We start from the raw sequence: 21,539 nt of genomic DNA, 5'->3' as shown, positions 1-21,539 counted from the left end.
AGTAGTGGAGAATGGTATATAGCAGGGATTCCCAGGGGTCAGTATTAGTACCACTGCTTTCCTTGATCTATATTCATGACCTAGACTTGGGTGTGCAGGGCACAATTTCAAAATTTGCAGATGACACAAAACTTGGAAATATTGTGAACTGTGGGGAGGATAGTGATAGACTTCTAGCGGACATAGGATGGTGGAATGGGCAGACAGTGTCAGATGAAATTAATGCAGAGAAGTGCGAAGTGATACGATTTCATAGGAAGAATGAGGAAAGGCAATATAAAATAAAGGATACAATTCCTAAGGGCGTGCAGCAGCAGAGGGACTTGGGAGTATATATGCACAAATCATTGAAGGTGGCATGGAAAAAGCGGTTCTAATGTATACAAAATCCTGGACTTTATAAATAGAGGCATAGAGTACAAAAGCAAGAAGTTATGTTAAACCTGTATAAAACACTGGTTTGGCCTTAACTGGTGTATTGTGTCTAATTCTGGGCACCACACTTTAGGAAGGATGTGAAGATATTGGAGAGAGTGCAGAAAAGATTTACGAGAATGGTTCCGGAAATGAGGGATTTCAGTTATGAGGATAGATTGGAGAAGCTGTTCTCTTTAGAGAAGAGAAGGTTGAGAGGACATTTAATAGAGGTGTTCAAAATCTTCTCCGAAGAAGGGTCACTGACCCGAAACGTTAACTCTGCTTCTCTTTCCACAGATGCTGCCAGACCTGCTGAGTGAATCCAGCATTTCTTGTTTTTGTTTCAGATTTCCAGCATCCGCAGTATTTTGCTTTTATTACACACTTCATATAGTTTTTTTCTGCAAGAGTTGTCAAGGCACTGAACAAACGAAAGGTGTGCTTCATAATGATCAGTATTACTTTGTGTAATCTACATTCTCTTGAGCTATAGTTCGTCAAAAGCCAGTTTTGTAGCTGGGTTGTACTGAGTAAATAACGCAAGCATATGAAAATAACTGACGAAGTTGTCATGCATTGCCCCCAGGAATTTGACAATCAGCAAAAGGTTCATTTTATGGCCTCTCCAAATTGTCAGCATATTTTCAGAACAGGAACCTTTACAAAATAATGTGAGTCATTGGATTGATTCATAGGCATCGATATTAAAGCCTCTATGGCAGCCAGGAGAAAGGTTAAAAATTAAGAGACAGGATTTCATCTCCCTGCGAACCTGCCATTTTTAAGGCAGTAGCTAGCATGCCATGCAAGTGCCCTGCCTTGGAGAGGTCGGACACTTCATTAACACGTTTACATCAGGCTCCCACAGTGCAATTGGGAGCCTACTTTAAATTTAACAGTTGCTGGCCAGGTTTCTCAGGACTTGGGAAACCCAGCCATTAAATTCAGCAGGATTTAAATCTGAGCCTGCCTCAGCTTACCTGCTGCTATAACCCCATCATGCCTTTGTTACCTCCAGATTTGACACATCCAGTGCTCTCCTGGCCACCTTTCCATCTTCCACCCAACATAAACTTGTGCTCATCCAAAATGCTGGTGCCCATACCTTAACTTGCACCAAGTCCCATTTATACATCACCCCAGTGCTTGCTGATCTACATTGGGTCCTGATTCAGCAATGCCTCAGTTTTAAAATTCTCATCCTTGTTTTTAAGACTGTCTATGGCCTTGCAACTCCCTGGGTCAGGAACCCAACACCCAGATAATTTCGGGGTTTCGCCACCGCGCCACATTTGCGCCATTCACGCAACGCAATCTTTAAATGTAGATGCCCTAATTGGGCTGGCGGTGAGCTCGGCACCCAATTAGTGGCGCCGAGCTCTGCCGGGAGATGGGAGCTGCCTGCTGAGCATGATCATCAAAGGCAGATTGGAGCCATGACGGGGCTCGCTGCTGCCATGCAGAAGAGAAGAGGCAGGACATTGGAGGGCCAGCAGCCTCACTGCACAAAGAAATGGCAAAACAGCCAACTAAAAGGTGCTGTACCCAATCTCTCACAAAAACCTCTAGTGGCAAAAATTTATCCTCATAAAAAAATGATGTAATTGCTCCCCGCATTGAACCCAACAGCTCTCCGCTAACATGCACCAGACTGTTCGGGTTTGGCTATTTGTGAATTGAAAATTGCCTTTTGGCTGTCCTCGGCCTGTTAACAAGTTCCTCAAGGAGCTTAGCTGGTTGTTAATTGGAGACGGTGGGTTCCCGGCTTCTCCCACACTTGCTTTGAAAATACCAGTGCATCCCGGAGGTGCAGGACACTGACATGCTATCCAGAAGTGCTATTTTCAACACGCACCTGCTCCACTTCTCACCCCCATGGGCAATTGAAAATCATGGCAGCTATCTCTGTAACCTCCTCCAGCCCTACAAGTCTTTGAGATCTCTGTACTCCTACAATTCTGGTATTTTGTGCAGCCCAGATTTTAGTCATCCACTCGTGGTGGCCATGCTTTCAGCTGCTTGACCCTAATCTTTGGAACTCCCTTCCGCTCCCTCTCTGCCTCTGCACCTGTCTCTCCTTCTTTAAGATGATCCTTAAAGCCTACCTCTTTGACCAAGCTTTTGGTCATCTACCCTGATATGTCATCTTAGACTCAATGTCAAATGTGCCTGATTACAATTCTGTGAAGTGCCTTGGAATGCCATACTATGTTAAGGGTGCTATATAAATGCAAGTTGTTATTGTTGGGTTGATGTCAGTGGGAATTCTTCCAATGTTGGAGTCAGCATTTCACATATCTCAGTAAAAACTTCCCTGATGATCCAAAATCTGTGAATGTGCTGCTTTTCAAAATAAGTCCATGTAAAAAAAAAGAAAGAACTTGCACTTAAATAAAGACATAAGAAATAGAAGGAGGAGTAGGCCATTCGGCATAGTTCCCCTTCTTTCTTCTTTGGCCTCCTTATCTCGAGAGACAATGGGTAAGCGCCTGGAGGTGGTCAGTGGTGTGTGGAGCAGCGCCTGGAGTGGCTATAAAGGCCAATTCTAGAGTGACAGGCTCTTCCACAGGTGCTGCAGAAAAATTTGTTTGTCGGGGCTGCTACACAGTTGACTCTCCCCTTGCGCTTCTGTCTTTTTTCCTGCCAAAAAAAAAGACAGAAAAAAAAGACAGGAGTAGGCCATTCGGCATGGTTCCCCTTACAACATTGCTATGTCCCAACGCACTTTACAACCAATGAAGTCCTTTTAAAGTATAGTTATTGTTATAATTTAGGAAATACAGCAGCCAATTATACTGAAGTAATTCACCAAGTTTCTTCGACAGTACCTTCCAATTTCGCAACCTTTACTACCTAAAAGGACAAGGGAAGCAGACATCTTCAAGTTGCCCTCCACGTCACACACGATCCTGACTTGAATATATATCATCCATTTGTTCATTGTCATTGGGTCAAAATCCTGGAACTCACGACCTAGCAACATTTTAGGAGTACATTCACCACAGGGACTACAGCACTTCAAAAAGGCAGTTCACCATCACCTTCTAAAGGGCAACTCGGGATGGGTAACTAGTGCTGACCTTGTTAGTGACAACTATATTCCAAGAAAGAATTTAAAATGATTTGCACATAGCTTGGTTCCACAAACAGTAATGAAATAAATTAGTGGATGATTGTTTTGTGATGTTGGCGGAGGGATAAATGTTGGCCAGTTCATTTTGAGAAATTCCCTGCCCTTCTTCCAGTCGTACTAGACGATCTTTTATGTCCACATGAGAGAGTAGAAAGGCCTCAGTTAACATCTCATTTGAAAGATAGTACCCTCTGACTGTGCAGAACTCCCTCAGTACTGTACTGAAGTGCCAGCTTAGATTATGTGCTCATGTATCTGGAGTAGGGCTTGAACCCACAATGTTCTGATTTAAGGCAAGAATACTATCATTGACTGAAGGCTGAAGGCCTTTAAATGAGGTTCCTCATCCATGTCCCTATCTTCCATTCTTCTTTACAAACAACATAATTGTTCCTGCAAGAAGTGTGATTGAGACCTCGGTAGTTTTTTTTTTAGTATCCATTTAATCTGTCAGCATTGTTAAAACATGAGTTCGTTATGACTTACATTATTGGTATTGTACACTGTTTCAAAGTTCAGAATATGTAAAACTACTTAATTCAATTGGATCCATCCCCAAAAATTGGCTTAATTGGTTAACCAGCATTAATCATTTACCAATATGATAAACCTATATCAGATTATGGCAAGTCATATGAGTACTATCCACTAGCTAGTGGAGATTTGAAATGGTAGACAAATTATCAGGTTAAGCAAAAGTACAATACTGCAGATGCTGGAAATCTGAAATAAAAACAGAAAATGCTGGAAATACTCACCAGGTCTGGCAGCATTGACCTGAAATGTTACTCTGTTTCTCACTCCACAGATTCTGCCAGACCTAGAGTATTTCCAGCATTTTCTCTTTTTTATATCCGGTTAAGAAATTTGTTTGAAAAAACTGTACATGTGTAGATTTTGCACAAGAAAAACCATATTTATGTGAATGCTCGCAAAATTCGAGATTTTGGGCTGGATTTTACAGACCCCACCAATGTCAGTTTTCATGGCGGGGGTTGGAAAATGCCTCCTGGAGAGGGCCACCACGCACCCCAACGCCAGGAGGGCCCGGCCCGATATTGACGGTAGCGACAAGGCCTCGTGGTGGCCCCCCTGCTGCTCAGTGATGGGACCCCATTTGCATATTCAAATAAATGTAAATGAATGCATGAATTATACTTAAGTCCTTCCCTGAGTTCCCGCTCCGATCTTCGGTGGCCAGCACTCCCGTGCCTTCGGATCCCTATCCGGGAAACAAGGCGGAACACGTGTGGGGAAGAGGGAGGAAGTAAGTTTCTCAGTGCAGGGGAACTGGCAGGGGGGGATGGGGTCAAAGTAACATATTTGGTGTAGGGGATGCTGGGAAGGGTTTTAGGTTAAAGTTTATGCACTTTGAGGGCTGGAAGATCAGGTGGACAAGGTAAGTGTTTTGTGGGGGGTGGAGAGGGCAAGTAATTAATTTAATTATTATTGCGGGGTGGGATAGGGGCAGAAGAAATGTCTTTATTTACTTTTATGTCCTTGCGCTTTAAATATTTAAATGTAACAGTCGGGCTCAAAGCCCTTTAAAAATGGCATCAGCAGTTGCGCACAGACAGCACGTGATCGGGTGGGGGCGGCCCGCCCCAGCTATTTAAATGAGCGACCGCGCGGGCGGACCGCGGCAGGCTTATAAAATTCAGCCCTTTTTAAAGTGGCTTTACTGGCTGTTTATTTGTCGATATATGCAAATACACTCACGAAGCACAACACCATCCAGGACAAAGCAGCCCGCTTGATTGGCACCCCATCCACAAACATTCACTACCTCCACCACCAACGCACAGTGGCAGCAGTGTGTACCACCTACAAGATGCACTGCAGCAACGCACCAAGGCTCCTTCCAAACTCGTGACCTCTACCAACTAGAAGGACAAGGGCAGCAAATGCATGGGAACACCACCACCTGCAAGTTCCCCTCCAAGTCACACACCATCCTGACTTGGAACTATATCGCCGTTCCTTCACTGTTGCTGGGTCAAAATCCTGGAATTTCCTTCCTAACAACACTGTGGATGTACCTACCCCACATGGACTGCAGCAGTTCAAGAAGGCAGCTCACCACCACCTTTTCAAGGGCAATTTGGGATGGCCAATAAATGCTGGCCTAACCAGCGATGCCCACATCCCATGAATGAAGAAGTAAAACCAAAATTCACATTTATCCACTGACTGTTAATTTGGTCCTCGACTATCGTTTCTCAAGGTTTTCCCACTACTGAGGTTAAACCAGCGATGCCCACATCCCATGAATGAATAAAAAAAAATACAGATCATAAATAGAGAAAAGCGGAATACCAGGTATTTCCATATGCAATGAAGTTATAGGCTGCATTTTCCCAGGCCGGCGGAGACGGGAATGGAAGCGGGACTGGGAGCAAAATTAGAGAATCTTGCATCGTGGCAGCTGCCTGATCTGATCCTGGCTCCACGTGGTCTTGCCGGAGGTGGGTTTGACCGGCAGCAGCGAGCAGCTAATTCGGCTCAATTAAGTGCCCACCTGGGAATAAATTGGTGACACCATCAGGATCTTCCCAACAGTGGACGGCCTAACCCAGCTGAGGCCAAAGCTCAGAAGTTGCCTGAAGGCGGCCTCCTGGCGGCAGGCCAAGGAGCCATCGAAGCCTCCTTTAAATACCCCCACCACCACCCCCCCCCCCCAAGCCTTGAGTATCAGAGCGTCACAGCTGCAGGCTTTCCCCTCCACAATGATGGTCTGGCTGCTGTGGCTACTCTTATTTCTTACAATTTTATAGTTCTTCAGAGAGCATCCCCATCTCATACCTACATCGGTAGCACCCACCTCTCCCGTGAGGCTGCCGGTCAGACATCACTGTGGACCCTCTGATTGGGCCTCTGGTTCCCTGGTCTGCCCTCCATCCTTAATGGAATGGGGCTTCTGGAGGTGGCTTCCTAATTGGCTGCCTCCGGAAAGATTGCATCCCACCATGGTCACTTCCGGGTTGCACCAAACCAATTAAGAAAATTCAGCCCAATGCGTCAGCTATAAAGATCTCATCAGTGGACTAAATTTTGTCATTCTAAATATCCAGGGGTCAAAATTGGTTTGCTCCTGTTTTTGGTATGAGGGTCGCAGTTCGCCATCAGTCATGCCTGATAACACTGAGGCAGGAAGCACGCAATCTTCATGTTGCCTCCTCAGTTCCACGATTGTAGCTCTGCTGGTTGGCCAAATGTTCAACAAGGGGCTCAGAAGCATGCATGGCTATCACATGTTCCAGCTAGCCTGCATCTCTTAAAGGCAGTCTGCTCTTCTTAAATAGCAGCTGCACTGATTGCAAGGAAGCTGCTGCTGACCGCCTCTGCAGAAATTTGCAGCAAAGAGAAGGACCCTAAATGGAGCAACAAGGGAGAGAGCAGACTCCAATGTTCTCAGGTGCAGCAATGAAGGCCTTAGTCCAGGAGGTTGACAGGAGGAGAGAGGCCATGTTTCTGCAGGGGGCCAGGAAACCCACAAGGAACAACGTCAGAAAGGAATTGGCGCAAGTGACCAGGAAGATCAGTTCACGGAGTTTGGTCCAAGGACATGGCAGCAGTGCCACAAGAAGTTCAATGACCTCATGCAGGTAGTTAAGGTCCGTGAATGCAGCTTTACATGATGACAGCTCCCCAGAACACCACCAACCTCTCGTGTTGCTCAATGCACCACACCCCATCACTCAAACATCAGCAGTGCTTAGCAATCGGGTCTCAGGCACCTTACCCTCACATGCCTTCAAAAGATGCCAGCCTCACACCATTTTCTTGCTGCTTGCACGTGCCACCAGCTATTCCACTATGACAGGCACATCACCCAAACACAATACAAAACAATCGCTGACACTCTTCCCTGTCTCTACGAAGACAAGTTGGTGCATAACTGCAGGGAGCAGAGCAGAACCAAAGGGGGGCAGGCAGGCCTGCATCACCTAAGCTTGCAGGAGGAAACTGTGTTCCACATCACAGGGATGACTGTGGCAGAGGTCATTGCATCTTGTGCCTCTGAGAACGTGCCCTTCTCAAGTCCCATCTCACCCTTATCCTGCTATCTGTCATGAACTGCAAGCTGCAGATGATGTGACCATGGACCTCCTGCTATCTACCCCACCTCCCTTCCCTTAGCCCAATCCTCCCTTCTTATTTTCTGCTTTCAGGTACCCAAGATCTCTCACCTGGCCAGCCACAGCAAACTGAAGCAAAAGGGCGAGGACTGCACCACACCTACGATAAAGAAGCACCATCACTTGATCTGACACTCGCAGCCACCAGCTCAGATGCTGGCACCATGCAAACACTAGAGGCTAGTATAGAATTGGGATCAGCACATGGTGAATTATTGGGTTGCAGCCAGGCTAGGGGGAATAGGATAGCTCATTTGCCAGCTCCCTGGAAGACAAGGTCGCAGAACATTTCTGTTACAGGGGATTCAGATGAGGGCGGCATACAGGAGAATGCTGAAGAGAACATGCACACCGAGATGCTTGGTGCGTTGGCAGGTCTGCCAGACAGCCTCCTGTCAGCTGCAACATGGAAGAGGGCATCGTGCAGAGTTTGGAGCCCATCCTTTCCACCATGGAAGTGTTGATCAACTCTATTACAACATTTGCAGACCTGGTTGTGATACAGCGTCTGGTGGCCAATGTCTCAGCTTCCAAGGCAGTACAGGCAGAGTCGCCCAATGTTTAAATGCTGCAGCGGAAGATCAGATGGAGGCCATGAAATCCATGCTTGGTGCTATGTTGGCTCAGACTGCTGCCATCATGGCTGTGGCTCTCAGAGCTCAATGAGGCATGAAGGCTCTCTCAGCACTCCAGCAATTTGTCTTCCAACAGATTACTACGATTGCTGAGGCCCTGCCCTGGGGTGGGGCAGTGACTCTGTGGTGCATGAACCTGTTGTCCTCTTTCAGGATGAAAGCATTCATGCTCCCACCACTGCCCCTCTGCCAATGCATTTGCTATTGCCTCTCAGTAAGCCAGCCAAGACTGCTGCTGCCAAGGCTAAGCTACTGCAGCCCAAAGTTAGGCCTTCAAGACCCAGAGCTGTTTGAAAGCATCCTGCAAGGTAATCTACAGGCTCCCCCGATGAAAGCCGGCAGCCTTCCACCAACTTTGCTGCAGCCACTGGAGTAGCACTGCATTCAAGACAAAGGTATCCACAAGACAGGTGCTAAGGATATGCTGAAGTGTGACTAGTTCATTTTTGTTTGTATTCTTGAGTGTGTGGTTGGATAAAGCTGTTATAGAAATGTTTGTTTTTGGTGGCTTTTATTGCAGGATTTGCCCAAGAAGATAGTGTGATGGGACATCACAGATGGATAGGAAGGTGGGGAATTGTAGAGCAATGGGGGTGATGGGTTGACACCCTAAGGGAACCAGGGTCTCAGTAGGTGCTCACGGACAGCCATCCCAGATCAAAAGGATCCTGGATGCCTTCTCTTTGCATCCACCTCTTCCTCTACCTGAGGGGGCCTCCAGATGCCTGGTGGTAATAGCTGCACCCTCATAATAGCGATGCTGTAGAGGATGCAGCAGACCACCATGCACTTGGAGACACACTTTGGAGATTATTGTAGGGCTCCTCCCAAGTGGTCCAGGCAGCACAACCGTTGCTTAAGAATGCCAGTGGTCTGCTCCCGCACGTTCCTGGTGGCTCTCATTATCCTTATGTGGTTGAGTGGCAGAGGGTGGGTCATCAGCCATGTGTACAGGGGATGTCCTTGTTTCAAGTAAATAGCTTCTAGTTCCTCGTGGTGGCCCGAAGATGGCAGAAATGACAGACTGCCTCAAGATGAAGGCATCATGGCTACTGCCAGAATAGCGCCATTCACTGACATGATGGTTTGGGCATGGTGGCACACAAACTGCATATTAATAGACTAGAATCCTTCCCATTTCCCGTTGACACTTGGGGTCTGCAGAGCCACATGCGTGCAGTCGATAGCTCCCTACACCATTGGGAAACCTGCTACCTTGGCAAAGTCACGTGCCCGCTTATCCTGCTTCTCTCTGGTTAGAGAGATAATGATGAACTCTCGTCTCCTTGCGTTCAGGGCCTCCATCAGTTTTTGGATGCATTGATGGACACCAAATTGGGATATGTTTGCAATGTCACCTGCTCCCGCCTAGAAGGCTCCGGTCGCGAAGAGGTGACCTTGACAACTACTGGCAGTGCCATCCTTGCCCTCCTGTGAGGCTGCAGGGCCTGTTAAAGGAGGTGGCACAGTTTTGTGACCATCTGCTTGGTGAATCTCAGGCGCCTCTGACAGTTATTCAGTTTGAGGTGGAGGTAAGGGAAATGTAAACCCTTGGTTGGTAGGATCTTCCATGGAGAGCCCTCCTCCTCCTCCCTCTGCACAGAGCTTCTCCTTTCTGCAGCCTCAGCTCCATTTCCCTATCATGTTGCAGACTCAGAGGCATTGCAACTACGCCATCCTATAATTGTTGCAACCTTTATGACACACTTTCTCTGCCCTCGCTGTCTGATGCAGCAACCCGCCCTGCCAAATCAAACAAATCACCAGAACTCCTCCAAAACACACACAGTACTTTCACAAATTTTGCAAGGGCAACAGCATCAAAAGCATCGCACATGCAAGTTGGATGACTGGCCCTTTAAATAGCACTAGTTGGGGGGTCCCTCTTGCAGCGAATGAGTGGTTAACGCAGTCATTCACTGGACCTGCATGGTCCAAATTTGTGGAATGTGCATCAAATCAGCCTGGCAGGCTATTTGACATCATGATCTGCCCACAGTGAAGGTTTCTGGGTGCATGCATAGCATGCCCGCACTAGCACCTTTCCCAGTGTGGCATGCCACATGACAGCAGCCAGAAGCACTGTGCAGAGGGCCTCTGGCTTCTATAGCACTGGCTCTGATGCTGCTATAGAGCCGAATTTTCTGACCATATGATGCGTATTTTAACATTTTGAATTATTTTCTGGGAAAAATTAGTTACATTAAAGATTGTCACAAACACACAAGAGTATTTTAAGATTTTTTGTTGTGTCACAGGAGCGCTTTTAACCTCTCTGGAAGTGACTCTGACCTCCATTTTCAAAATTTCCATTGTAGATATTAAGTATTAAGTTCACAGGCTGCTTTGACCCTAATTACTGCTTCCTTCATCGTTGAGTCAGGAAGCCACTATTAGTTTTATATATTTAGTTTTATAACTTGATAGGAAGAATATATGTCTAAAATATTTTCAAATTTGCTGACAACTACTTCACAGAAAGAAATCCTGCTTTTACAATTTCCATTTGGTGCAGCAGGCAATCCAGCTTTAAAGCAACTGAATATGGCAGATTTACTGCTGAATTGGGAGGAGAGAAGTATATCTGGTCGCAAAGTTATCACACCAGGCTATAAATTTGGTATCAAATTTAAGTATGTTAACATCATTTCGCCTAATGGAAAATATCAACACCTGGAAGTCAAATGAGGTGAACTGGAGAATAGTTGCAAGTGGTTAGACCTTTGAATAGTTGGCCTCTCTGTGTATTCCTTACAGTGGAGAACAGTTCAGAAGAATCTATAAATCAAATAACCAAATTATTAACTGCAATATATTATGTGTTTATATTAAGCTGCAGCATGTTGTATGTTTTTAAGAGGGCATACATAGCACAAAATGGATAAAAACAAATAAAGAGGAGGGAGGATGGTTTTCTTTTCTCCTCTATTCTCCCCAGTGGTAAGTGTATTAGGGTAAGGATAGGGTCTGTCTGAATATAATTATAAAGGTAATAAAAGGAGAAGATGCTGGGAATACTCAGCTTGGCAGGCAGCATCTATGAAAAGAGAAACAAAGTGACGAGCTTTCATCAGAACTGGAAAAAGCTAGAGATGCAAGTGGTTTCAAACAAGTGCAGGCACAGGGAAAGGAGGGAGAGGAGGAAAGAACAAAAGGGAAGGTTTGTGATAGGGTGGAAGGCAAGAGAGAATAAAAGAAAAAAAATGATGATTCAAGGAAAAAGGTTATGGTAACGAGACAAGTGAGGAAACAAAAGATGGGTTTAAAGGAGCTGTAAATGGCAACAGCAGAATCGTCACCAGCAGCTGCTGTCCAAAAAACAGGAGCAGTGGTTACAATCTGAAATTGTTGAACTCAGTGTTGAGTCCGGAAGGCAATAATGGCCTAATCGAAAGATGAAGTGCTTCCGTTGAGCTTCATTAGAACAGTGTAGGAGGCCGAGGACAGAGTGGTCAAAGTGGAAGTGGAGCAGAAAATTAAAATGACAGCCAGCCGGAAGCTCAGGTTCATGCTTGTGGACTGAGTGGAGGTATTCCGCAAAGCGATCACCCAATCTGCATTTGGCTCCCAATGTAGAGGAGTCCGCATTGTGAGTACTGAATACAGGATACTAAATTGAAAGAAGTACAAATAAATTGATGTTTCGCCTGGAAGTTGTGTTTGTGGCTCCGTCGCTGCCTGTACATTTTCTTAAAACCTGTTATATATCTAAATTTCTTGTAGTTCTAATGAAAGATCATCAACCTGAAACGTTAACTTTGTTTCTCTCTCCACAAATGCAGCCCGACCTGCTGAGTATTTACAGAATTTTCTGTTTTTATTTCAGATTTCTAGCATCCACAGTATTTTTGCTTTTGTATAGTTATAGGGGAGATGGGAAATACAAGACTTGTCATGGTGTTCAAACTAGGGAAGAGCAATCAAGAATTGAAATTGGTTTCAGTTGAATTTAACAAAAGATTGAGTTAGGCTGAAGAAAGCATGTTCACTCCTAAGAGAAGGTTTGAAACTGCACTTAAAACTGTAGATCTTCAAATGGGTACGTGGAAGTTCAGGTTTAATTTTAAATCACCATAACCAGGAGTAGTTTGATGCTGAATTAAACCCATCATTGCTGTCACTGAAATTAAAGAGTAACATATGAACTCCATTTGAATCATTTGCACCAATATTCATGGTGTTGGATCTAATGGCAGAGGTTTTCCAAATCTCCACTACAGTGTCAATTGAAAGACCATAATTCTCTGAAGCAAATAGAACTGAAATTTGAAGAAGATCTGATTGTAAAACAGCATTATATTTATTTTTTTGCTGAGTTCCTTCAAGAGCTGGACCTATTTCTGGCTGGGGCTGAGATCATCTCATATAAAAGGTTGGTAGTGCATAACATTAATCAGGGCCAGAGTGGTCTCCGGACTAATTTTATTCACCAAAGGGAGTTGGAGAGGAACTTTCTGGTTTTTCCCCCAATTGGTCATATTTTTGGTTTCTCGCTTCTCCCAGAAGACTATAAGGCTTCTGGAGAGAGTGGAATGGGGACTGTATGATTTGTAATACACAAGGCATCACATTTATGGGGAACACGTTGGATGGACCAGTAGGCCTCTTCCTGTCTGTATATTTTTTGTATATTTTGTAATTATACTTCAGTGTAGATTGCATATGTATTTCATGCAGCCAGATTTTCAACAAAGTTGAATTGGATGTACAATAAAATAGTCATACTTTCTGCCAAAAATGTTTGATAATTTCATGGTGTGAGATGTTAATAAGTATCAACTGCTCAAACGTCTTCCATTTATGTAACTAAATTAAAATGCACCTCTTTATTTGGGCAGTTCATTGCATTGTAAACAGAACATGATAAATTCATAGGAAAAATGAACAATTCATTTTATTTACTTGCCCCTAAACAAAGTACGCATGAGGGAAAATGGCTTTTGAAGTGGGAGAAACCAGACTGTGTTCGTGGAGTGACTTGTGATTCCATGTACACTTCTACTGGGCTAAATCATCCATCATTCTTCCATAAAGCTTCTTGGGTATTGCCACTGGTGTCCCTTGTGTAGTCATTTGTAATAAAGTAATAACCACCTGGTATTCCTGAAACTATTAATCAGTTACATTCAAAAGCAAAGTAATTTTTGGACAAATGAATAAAATATAATTGATTTTTAAATATTTGTTATTTATTATTTGTTTTAATCTAAATGCTCCCATGTACATTTTCAAGCTCTACTTACATCGGACTAGACTTTTCAGTTTTTGCTTAATTCTCAACATTGTTATTCCTGCAAATATCCAAAGGTTTCTGATTGATTTTGTTTTCTTGGCAATTCAGTGCAGCTACCTGTACTGTAAACAGCAAAAATATGCTTTGATTCTGGATTATTTCAGAATAAATTTAAATTGTGAAATATTAATGCTGTACCTGAATTTGAAAGGCTTAAAGTGGAAAGAAACAGAATGATGGTAGGCATGTGTGGATGGTCTTGCACAAAGTTAGTGAGCAGTTTCTATGTATGTTTATATATTATTAGGCAGCTTGCATTGTGGAATTTGTTTGTTTTTGGTTCATTTTTTGTGACTACCATATTAGAAGATGTGACATGATGCTTGTGGATATGATCCCATACCTTGTCTAATTGTGAAAGTTAGTCAATTATATTTAGGGCAGGAGTAATCATTTGATTTTTTTTCCTGCATAAACAACTCTGTCAAATGTATTTCACGATTTTAATTTCGTGCAATTTCCTCATCATCCCTCCATTCCTCCTCTCAATGGGTTGTCATATTCAGAAGCCATGGAGAAAGGTTTTGCACTTTTTTAAGACTTCCAGTGCCTTTGCTGTTCAGTTCATTCAGCATCAGACATACTTGATGCAAGATGTATAAAGCTTTCCTTGAGGGTAGAAACCTCTTTCGGAAGGCATCTCACCTGGAGGCCTGGCTTGCAGCTGATTAAATCCATCATGTGACTCCAGGGAGAAGCTAGTGTTCTAATGGAGAAACACTATTGAAATTTGAAGCTGTGACCACAACAGTCTGAAAGGACCACCTTAACCATTACTCTCCCAGTCTTCTGCCAGTTAGAAGTGTAGGAGTGAGTAGTGATTGTTCTGATCTTTACGTTCTATACCGGATTATGAAATATGTCAGTTACCCAAGTTGTAAACCCAAGTATCATTTTATTACATATTTCAAAGAAGGATTATAGAAGTTAGTACTGCTGAAAATCTACACAGCCTTTTTGTGAATTCATAATAATGCATTTAAAAATTTAAATATGCAGAACTTTTGGTGAAAGTCTGGAAAATAAACCCATGTTCTCTGTTTTCATCTGTGTTAGAAAGTTACAACTTGTAAATTATAATAATTATGGTAATTTTTGCATTCAATTTACTGCAGCCTCTAATGCTGACAGATGTGTGGTGCTTCATGTGAACTTCTGGTCATTATCCAACTCAATTCTTTTCCTTCCAGTTCCACAAAATGTGCCGACTCCCTCAAGGTTTCACAGTATAAATGGTTACAGAGTTGAGGTGAGCTGGGACGAGCCTGCTGAGGTCAGAGGTGTAATTGAGAAGTACATTTTGAAAGCATACAATGAGGACAGTCCCAGCATGCCCCTCATCAGGGCCAACTTTACTGACACCTGTTCCCTGGCAGGTAAATTCCACCGACTGATGAAATAACCAAAGAAAATTATTGTGTAATAAGTGTACTGCAGACTGTGCCTTAATTGAATTAAAGGCTGGGTGACACAGATACAGACACCTGTCCAATTACAGACAGGATAAGGTGTTTACTGTTGCTGTATGGGGCTACACGAAGATGACAAGAATCTTTCCGCCCACAGATTAACATAATGAAGAGGAAAGGATTAGAGTGGATGCTGGCCAAGCAGTCTCTGATGTGGCTGCACAAAATAAGGGAGTGCGTTGGTAGCACATTTATGCAGGCTGTGTACTTAATGTTTTAATTTGATTGTTTTAAACTATTATTTCTGTGTAATAAGGTAATTTACACTTGCCAATTCTTGTTTGTTCCCTTTATAGGAAACTTGACTGGCTTGATTCCTTTTACAAATTATAGCATAACACTGACTGTCTGCACGATGGCTGGCTGTGGAGAAAGTGCAGATACATGGAAACTTATGACACCAGAAGAAGGTAGAGCATTTTAGGAGATTTTAGCTTCCACATTTCAATGATGAATAATAAAATAGGTGAATAACTAAACAATTGCAAAGCCATTTGCTGGAAACTCCAACCTAATTTGATGACAAAGTACATTGCCAGACCATAATTGTTCCATTTTTGGTGAGAAAATGAATCAAACTGGATACCGTTTAATGACATGCATCTTTAATAGCTGTAATGCAGATTAATGAGCTTTTTAATTGCTGTTACATTGTTCATGCAAGAGCCTCGTCGTTAATATGAGGCATCTGAAAGATTAATGAAAGCTTCTTCATTTTACTACAGGAGAGAAGTAAATCTAGAGACAGTCTGACTAAAAAGAATTGATTGTATGGCAAAGTATGAAATTGGAAATCAAATGCTTGATTTCCATGAGCTTCTTAAATTGACAAAGTATTTTTTTTTGCTAAGCCTTCTTAGTATGTTCAAGTTTATCATTTATTTAAGCCATTTTATTTAACCTTCAGGTTCATTATTCAGACTGCTGCTGCTTACTGGGATAGGTTTCGATTTTGCCATGATGTCTAAACATAGCCTTGAATATGCTGCATATCCCTGAAGACAGTGCAGACCACAACCCCAGCCATATAAATTTCATTCAAAACTGCAAATGACTCCGAAGTTTTAGTGCCAAGGAACAGATTCTTCTATAGAAACATATAATAGATTTACTTTGCACTGCTGTGAAAGAGTAATTACCATTTTTTAATCTAATTTGGCTACTGGTCCTTGAATACCTAAGTGGAACCATGTAGTGACTTTAACAAGAAATTAAACACAGAATACAAATACAACACCAGAATCAACTTAACTTTAAATGCACAAAAATAATTTACAATCAATTAAATTAGTGGTCAGGTGCTTTATATATATATTATTGGAAAGAAATAAGACAAGAAATGTAGTTTATGTTCTTATTGAACACACCCAGGTGAAGAGTAAGTGGCTTTTTTAGTCAATTACTTTTGATCCAGTCTGGTATAATTTTTGTCAATTCTTGCTCATTATCCTCTTTTAATCAAACTGTTCATGCCATGAAACAACTACAAAGATGGAATTAATATATAATTGATATGTAGATACATCTGTTTGTGCGTTGGAAGAGTTTCTCTTCCTGTACTGAACTTTACACTCAGTAAATTAGATTTCATCCTTATTCCTATGTTCAGTACTATATGGAAATTTTTGCTGGATGATTTGAATCACTGCAACAAGTCATTATCAGGTTCCTGTTTCTCTGTCCAAAGATGCTGGTTGATCTTCTGAGTATTTCCAGCATTTTTATTTATGTTTCAGATTTCCAGCATCCATAGTATTTTGCCTTTTGTATTATCAAGTTCCGACTGGATTCCAAACAAATCACTTCCATTCAATGCTGAAGAACAAATCGGCACCACTGTATTTTCTGTACAGATTACTGTAGTTAGTCACTATTATCTAGAAATTATTATTCGCACTTTATATGTTTGTATGATATTCCTTTTGTCTCCTGTTTTAATAGTGTTAAAATACCAGCCAAAGAAATATCACAGCATGTTTTAAGCATTTGTCTGCTAATATTTACCAACTGTCATTTCTAGGGTTATATGTTTTGGACCTAATTAGAGATTTTTATAGAAGTTGATGGTGCTTTAGTTTAACACATTGAGCAGACCTGGAGTTTATTACAGAAATTTCACAGCTTCACTTTATTAACCAAATATATATAATTAGGAATTCCAACATTGATTAAAACAATACTAAGTAAGAATTCTGAAAGTATTTTTTAATCAGATCAAAACCAAAAAGCATTATTACGGATTACAAAAATGTAGCCATTTCAAATTCAAATTCTATCTACTTTGGGCGATTTGCATTAGAAATTACCACATTTTCTCAAAACAGTAATCAATAGCACTTCCACTTCAATACTCAGTGCTTAGGCTATGTGGGCTTCACTCCACTTGCACTTATATTAACAACGTTTTAAGATAAAGACAACCACAACATTTGCAGCTATATGTAATTTTAAATTCTGCTATTACTAATGACTTTTGGTTCATTATTCAGAGCAAAGGAAACATTTTAATTTAAGAAAAACTGATGAAAGATGGAAAGGCCCAAAAATTGCAAAGAAATGTAGTAAAATGGCAAAAATAGAAACCAAATATTGAATTCTTATAAAAGAAAGCTATTATATGGTTAAAAATAACTTTTAAATATAGCTAATTGGCTTTGTGATTAAAGGTTCAGCACATGGCTTTGTAGTTAGAGCTCAGACTCACAGTAAATAAGAGTCAGCAAATACTCATATGTGTGATGATTTATCAGAATTTTCATTCAGTTGCTTGATGAATGTGTCATTCATATTAACATAAATCTTTGGTTTAGGAATAGATATCATGCCCAGTCAATTGTTGGGTTTCCAAGATGTCATTCTGCCTAACTCAAACTCAGCATTGTTGGTATGGTGTGTATTCATAAATGTTAGAGTCATAGAGAGATACAGCACTGAAATAGGCCCTTCAGCCCACCAAGTCTGTGCTGACCATCAACCACCCATTTATACTAACCCTACATTAATCCCATATTCCCTACCACATCACCACCATTCTCCTACCACCTATCTACACTAGGGGCAATTCACAATGGTCAATTTACCTATCAACCTGCAAGTCTTTGCCGGTGGGATGAAACCAGAGCACCCAGTAGAAACCCACACAGTCACAGGGAGAACTTGCAAACTCCACACAGGCAGTACCCAGAAGTGAACCCAGGTCGCTGGAGCTGTGAGGCTGCAGTGCTAACCACTGTGCCACCCTGTTGTATTGATACAAGTGTTTAGGTACCCAAGATTAGTCTATTTCATAGTGAACAAACTGGAGACTTCATATATACATAATAAAAATATTGGGGCACATTTTCATTTTTACTATCTAGGTGGTAATCTGGAAGAGTGGATTGTTCACCCCTTGTAGAACGTGCCTGAATTTCGTTCCCTTGAAATCAATGGAATGTAAATTGGTGGGTTCCACAGTGGACAGCTGATCTGTTCTGGTAGTTAACTGCCCAGGCAATGAAAATGAAAATTTACCCTTTGTCTTCCAACTCCATTCAGGAATGCTTTCTCTGAGTGGAGCACTGTACGCATACCAGAAAGTCATAATTACATGCACACTACAATCACAACCTATGGTAATATTGCTCTATACAGGAATGAAAGTTTAAGCATCATAATTTATCAGATAATATGATTTATTTTCAAAGGGGCTACAGAAAGGACCAATCCAAGAAATAATCATATATTTCCATTGCATTCCTAATTTGTACTTTTATTTTAATATCTTTTTTACACATCAACAATGTTTGCTTGAACTGCATCACTTGTTTGAAAGCTTATACCAGGATTGACATTAATAGGACCATGAAGTAATACAAACTGCATGCTAACTGTTCACCTAAAGCAAAGTCTATTGATTTTTTTTCATGAAGTGCTGGAATAGTGTGATATGCAGAGTCTGATATTGACATTTGGTCTTGCCTTGGGTAAGTAAATTTTGACCTGGGGCATGTAGAGTATTCATCATAGCAAAGCATCCATGCTGAAAAATGTGCTGACGCCTTTTGATGTTTATATTCAGGATTGATGCAGTTCAATTTCATACAGATGCTGGAAAACTGAGACCAATACTGTGCGTTCATATTATGATAGCCGTATCTGAAGATGAAGTTATTTTGCTTTATTATATCTTTATTATAAAGTTACCAAACTGTTCAATGGATGCAATATATGAAACAGCAGTATTGCTACTCATAAAAGTAAACTGAAGGAATGCAATTTGTGGTTTTACAGTTAAATCTGTGATGTAAAATTTTATGTTCTGAAAACAGTTAAAAATTCAAAATTCTGAGTTTGTTCAAGTATTTTTGTTAAAATAAAATGACATCTTAAAGGACAATTCAAACCTAAGAACAATTGTGTGCAACCTTAAAGATAATCTACTGTTACAGCCAGGTAAGAAAGAGGTCTAGGGTTCCCTTTCAGCCTTCACCTGGTCTTACTGTAACAGGGTTTAATTTTAAACACACTGTTTTTAGCTCCCTCTTGATGAATCCTTGCTTTCCAATTATAAGGCAAAGAAACCAGCACAAACAGGCTTTCTTACATTTAAAGAAGAGAAGTTGAAATTTATTAAACTTAAACTCTAATTCAGTTGACACCTACGGATACACAACACGCCCACGCTAGCATGCATATGCGATACAAACATGCAATTAGAGACAGAAAAGAGCAGAAGAATAAAAAATAAAGTGGAAAAGTTTGAAGCAATAGCTGAAGAGTTGTTGTTATGTTTCTTTGAGCTCACTGTAGAGTCCTTGATTGTAGGTAGGTCTTGCTTTTCATTGGGGCCCAGTATTCTTCTTAAACCTTGTTCGCTGTAGGAGACTTTTCTCTCATGGGGATCAAGCGTCTTCAGTGGATTCAGAGGCTTGTGAGTAAGAGATGGGAGCAGACAGAAATGTTCTCAGTCCAGGAGCAAACAGACTTTCTGCCCAAACTGTTCATACAAATTCAAAAAACTCAGGATGCCCAGCAGGTTAGTCATGTGACTAGCTGGTTTGACCATGTCCGTTTTTGTATTCAGCCATCTTAGCAGCTGATCTGGAATGCGAGCTCCCCCACCTTCAATGTCTGGTGATCAAAAGTCCATTATGGGTTGAATGTGTCAGGGAATGGCTGCTTTGTCCTTCCAAACAGTATGGCCGGAATTTTACGCCCCCTGTCCCCAGCAGGTCGGATGGTGGCATAAAATTGAGTGGGAGGCCTACCCGCCCCTCTTCTGTCTCTGGACAAGTTTATGGCGGTCAGGCGGGTGTGGGGGGGGGGTGGTGAAATGGCCCGCCTGCCCGAGGCCAATCTAGACCCTTAAGAGGCCGCGCTTAAGGGCCCTCGCCCACCTCCACGGGTATTTTACCTATGACAAGCGGGTTTGCTGGGGACGTGAAAGGCCGCCCAGCGATAGCTTCCGGCCTTTCCGCGCCCCGGGGGTTGGGCATGGCAGTCGGGCACAGTGTGCCCGATTGAGGGCCGCCCCCGCCTCTCAACCCACCCCTGGGACTCAGGACACCCCTCTCCCCCCAAAGCACCACTCCAGCCTCTCAAGGGAAGGACCGATCCACCTGGTGAGGCATGCCCCTACTTACCTTCCCTTCTCGGCCCACAGTGTCAACTGGGCTGCAATCCCAGCAGTGGCCACCCCTCCCGGACTAAGAACTGCCGGCCCGCTGATTGGCCGGCAGCTCACTGAGGCGGGACCTCGTTCCTCAAGTGGGTGGAAGTCCCACCTCGGGACAATTAAACCTGGGGCTAGGCGGAAGCAGATTTACCACTGACTTTCACGTCAGAGTCCAGCTCCCATCCATCCACCGTAAAATTCTGGCCTGTCGGTTAATGTTAAAATGTCTTTTCCAGCCACAGCTGATCTGTTTAACAAGTCCTTTCTTCACTCCAGTAACAGTTTAAAATCAATGTTCGTGAGAAAATTAATGTGCCTCATTCTTAGCAGGTGGGGGCCTAGCATGACATCTCCACACCCAGAGGAATTAAATGCAATTTGAGAAAAGGCACATTTCATTAAAAGGGTAGAGAGAAAACTGTAAGATACAGAAAAAAACATGTATTTCTCACATTCATTCCCATTCATTCATGAATCCTAAAACTTATTACTGCCTGTCTTCTCTTGGTGTCAGTGCTGCTTTAATTGCCCCCTTTTTGGCATCCCAATAAACATGTGGTTCTTTTTTCTCTGGGAAGTTTCTCTTCCGTTTGCCCATTTCCATGGCTGCCTAGGATCTTTGTTCCTGCTGAGGTCTGAAAAGGGGAATGGGTGGTTTTTCTTTCGTTCTGACTATGGGGGAGGATTCTTTGCCCCAGAGGACACTCCTGCCTGCAGGTATTTACGCAGACTCTACTGCACTCCCCTGTGGCACTTCAACTTGGTGAAGCATTACCCTCACAGTTTCTCCGTCCCCA

General features: G+C 42.5%; 1 protein-coding gene across 1 annotated transcript in view; it reads left to right on the top strand.

Moving 5' to 3' along the window:
- The window catches only part of ush2a (Usher syndrome 2A (autosomal recessive, mild)), a 1,262,450-nt gene that overhangs the window by 523,362 nt on the left and 717,549 nt on the right, over positions 1 to 21,539 (top strand). Inside the window, exons 31-32 of the mRNA XM_068045693.1 lie at positions 14,808 to 14,993; positions 15,383 to 15,496. Coding sequence (XP_067901794.1) covers positions 14,808 to 14,993; positions 15,383 to 15,496 — 300 coding nt within the window. The remainder of the gene's footprint in view (positions 1 to 14,807; positions 14,994 to 15,382; positions 15,497 to 21,539) is intronic.

This window comes from Heterodontus francisci, chromosome 13, assembly GCF_036365525.1.
Source record: "Heterodontus francisci isolate sHetFra1 chromosome 13, sHetFra1.hap1, whole genome shotgun sequence".
NCBI lineage: Eukaryota > Metazoa > Chordata > Chondrichthyes > Heterodontiformes > Heterodontidae > Heterodontus > Heterodontus francisci.
Note: the sequence above shows the minus strand (reverse complement) of the source record. Positions and strands in the feature narration are given on the sequence as shown.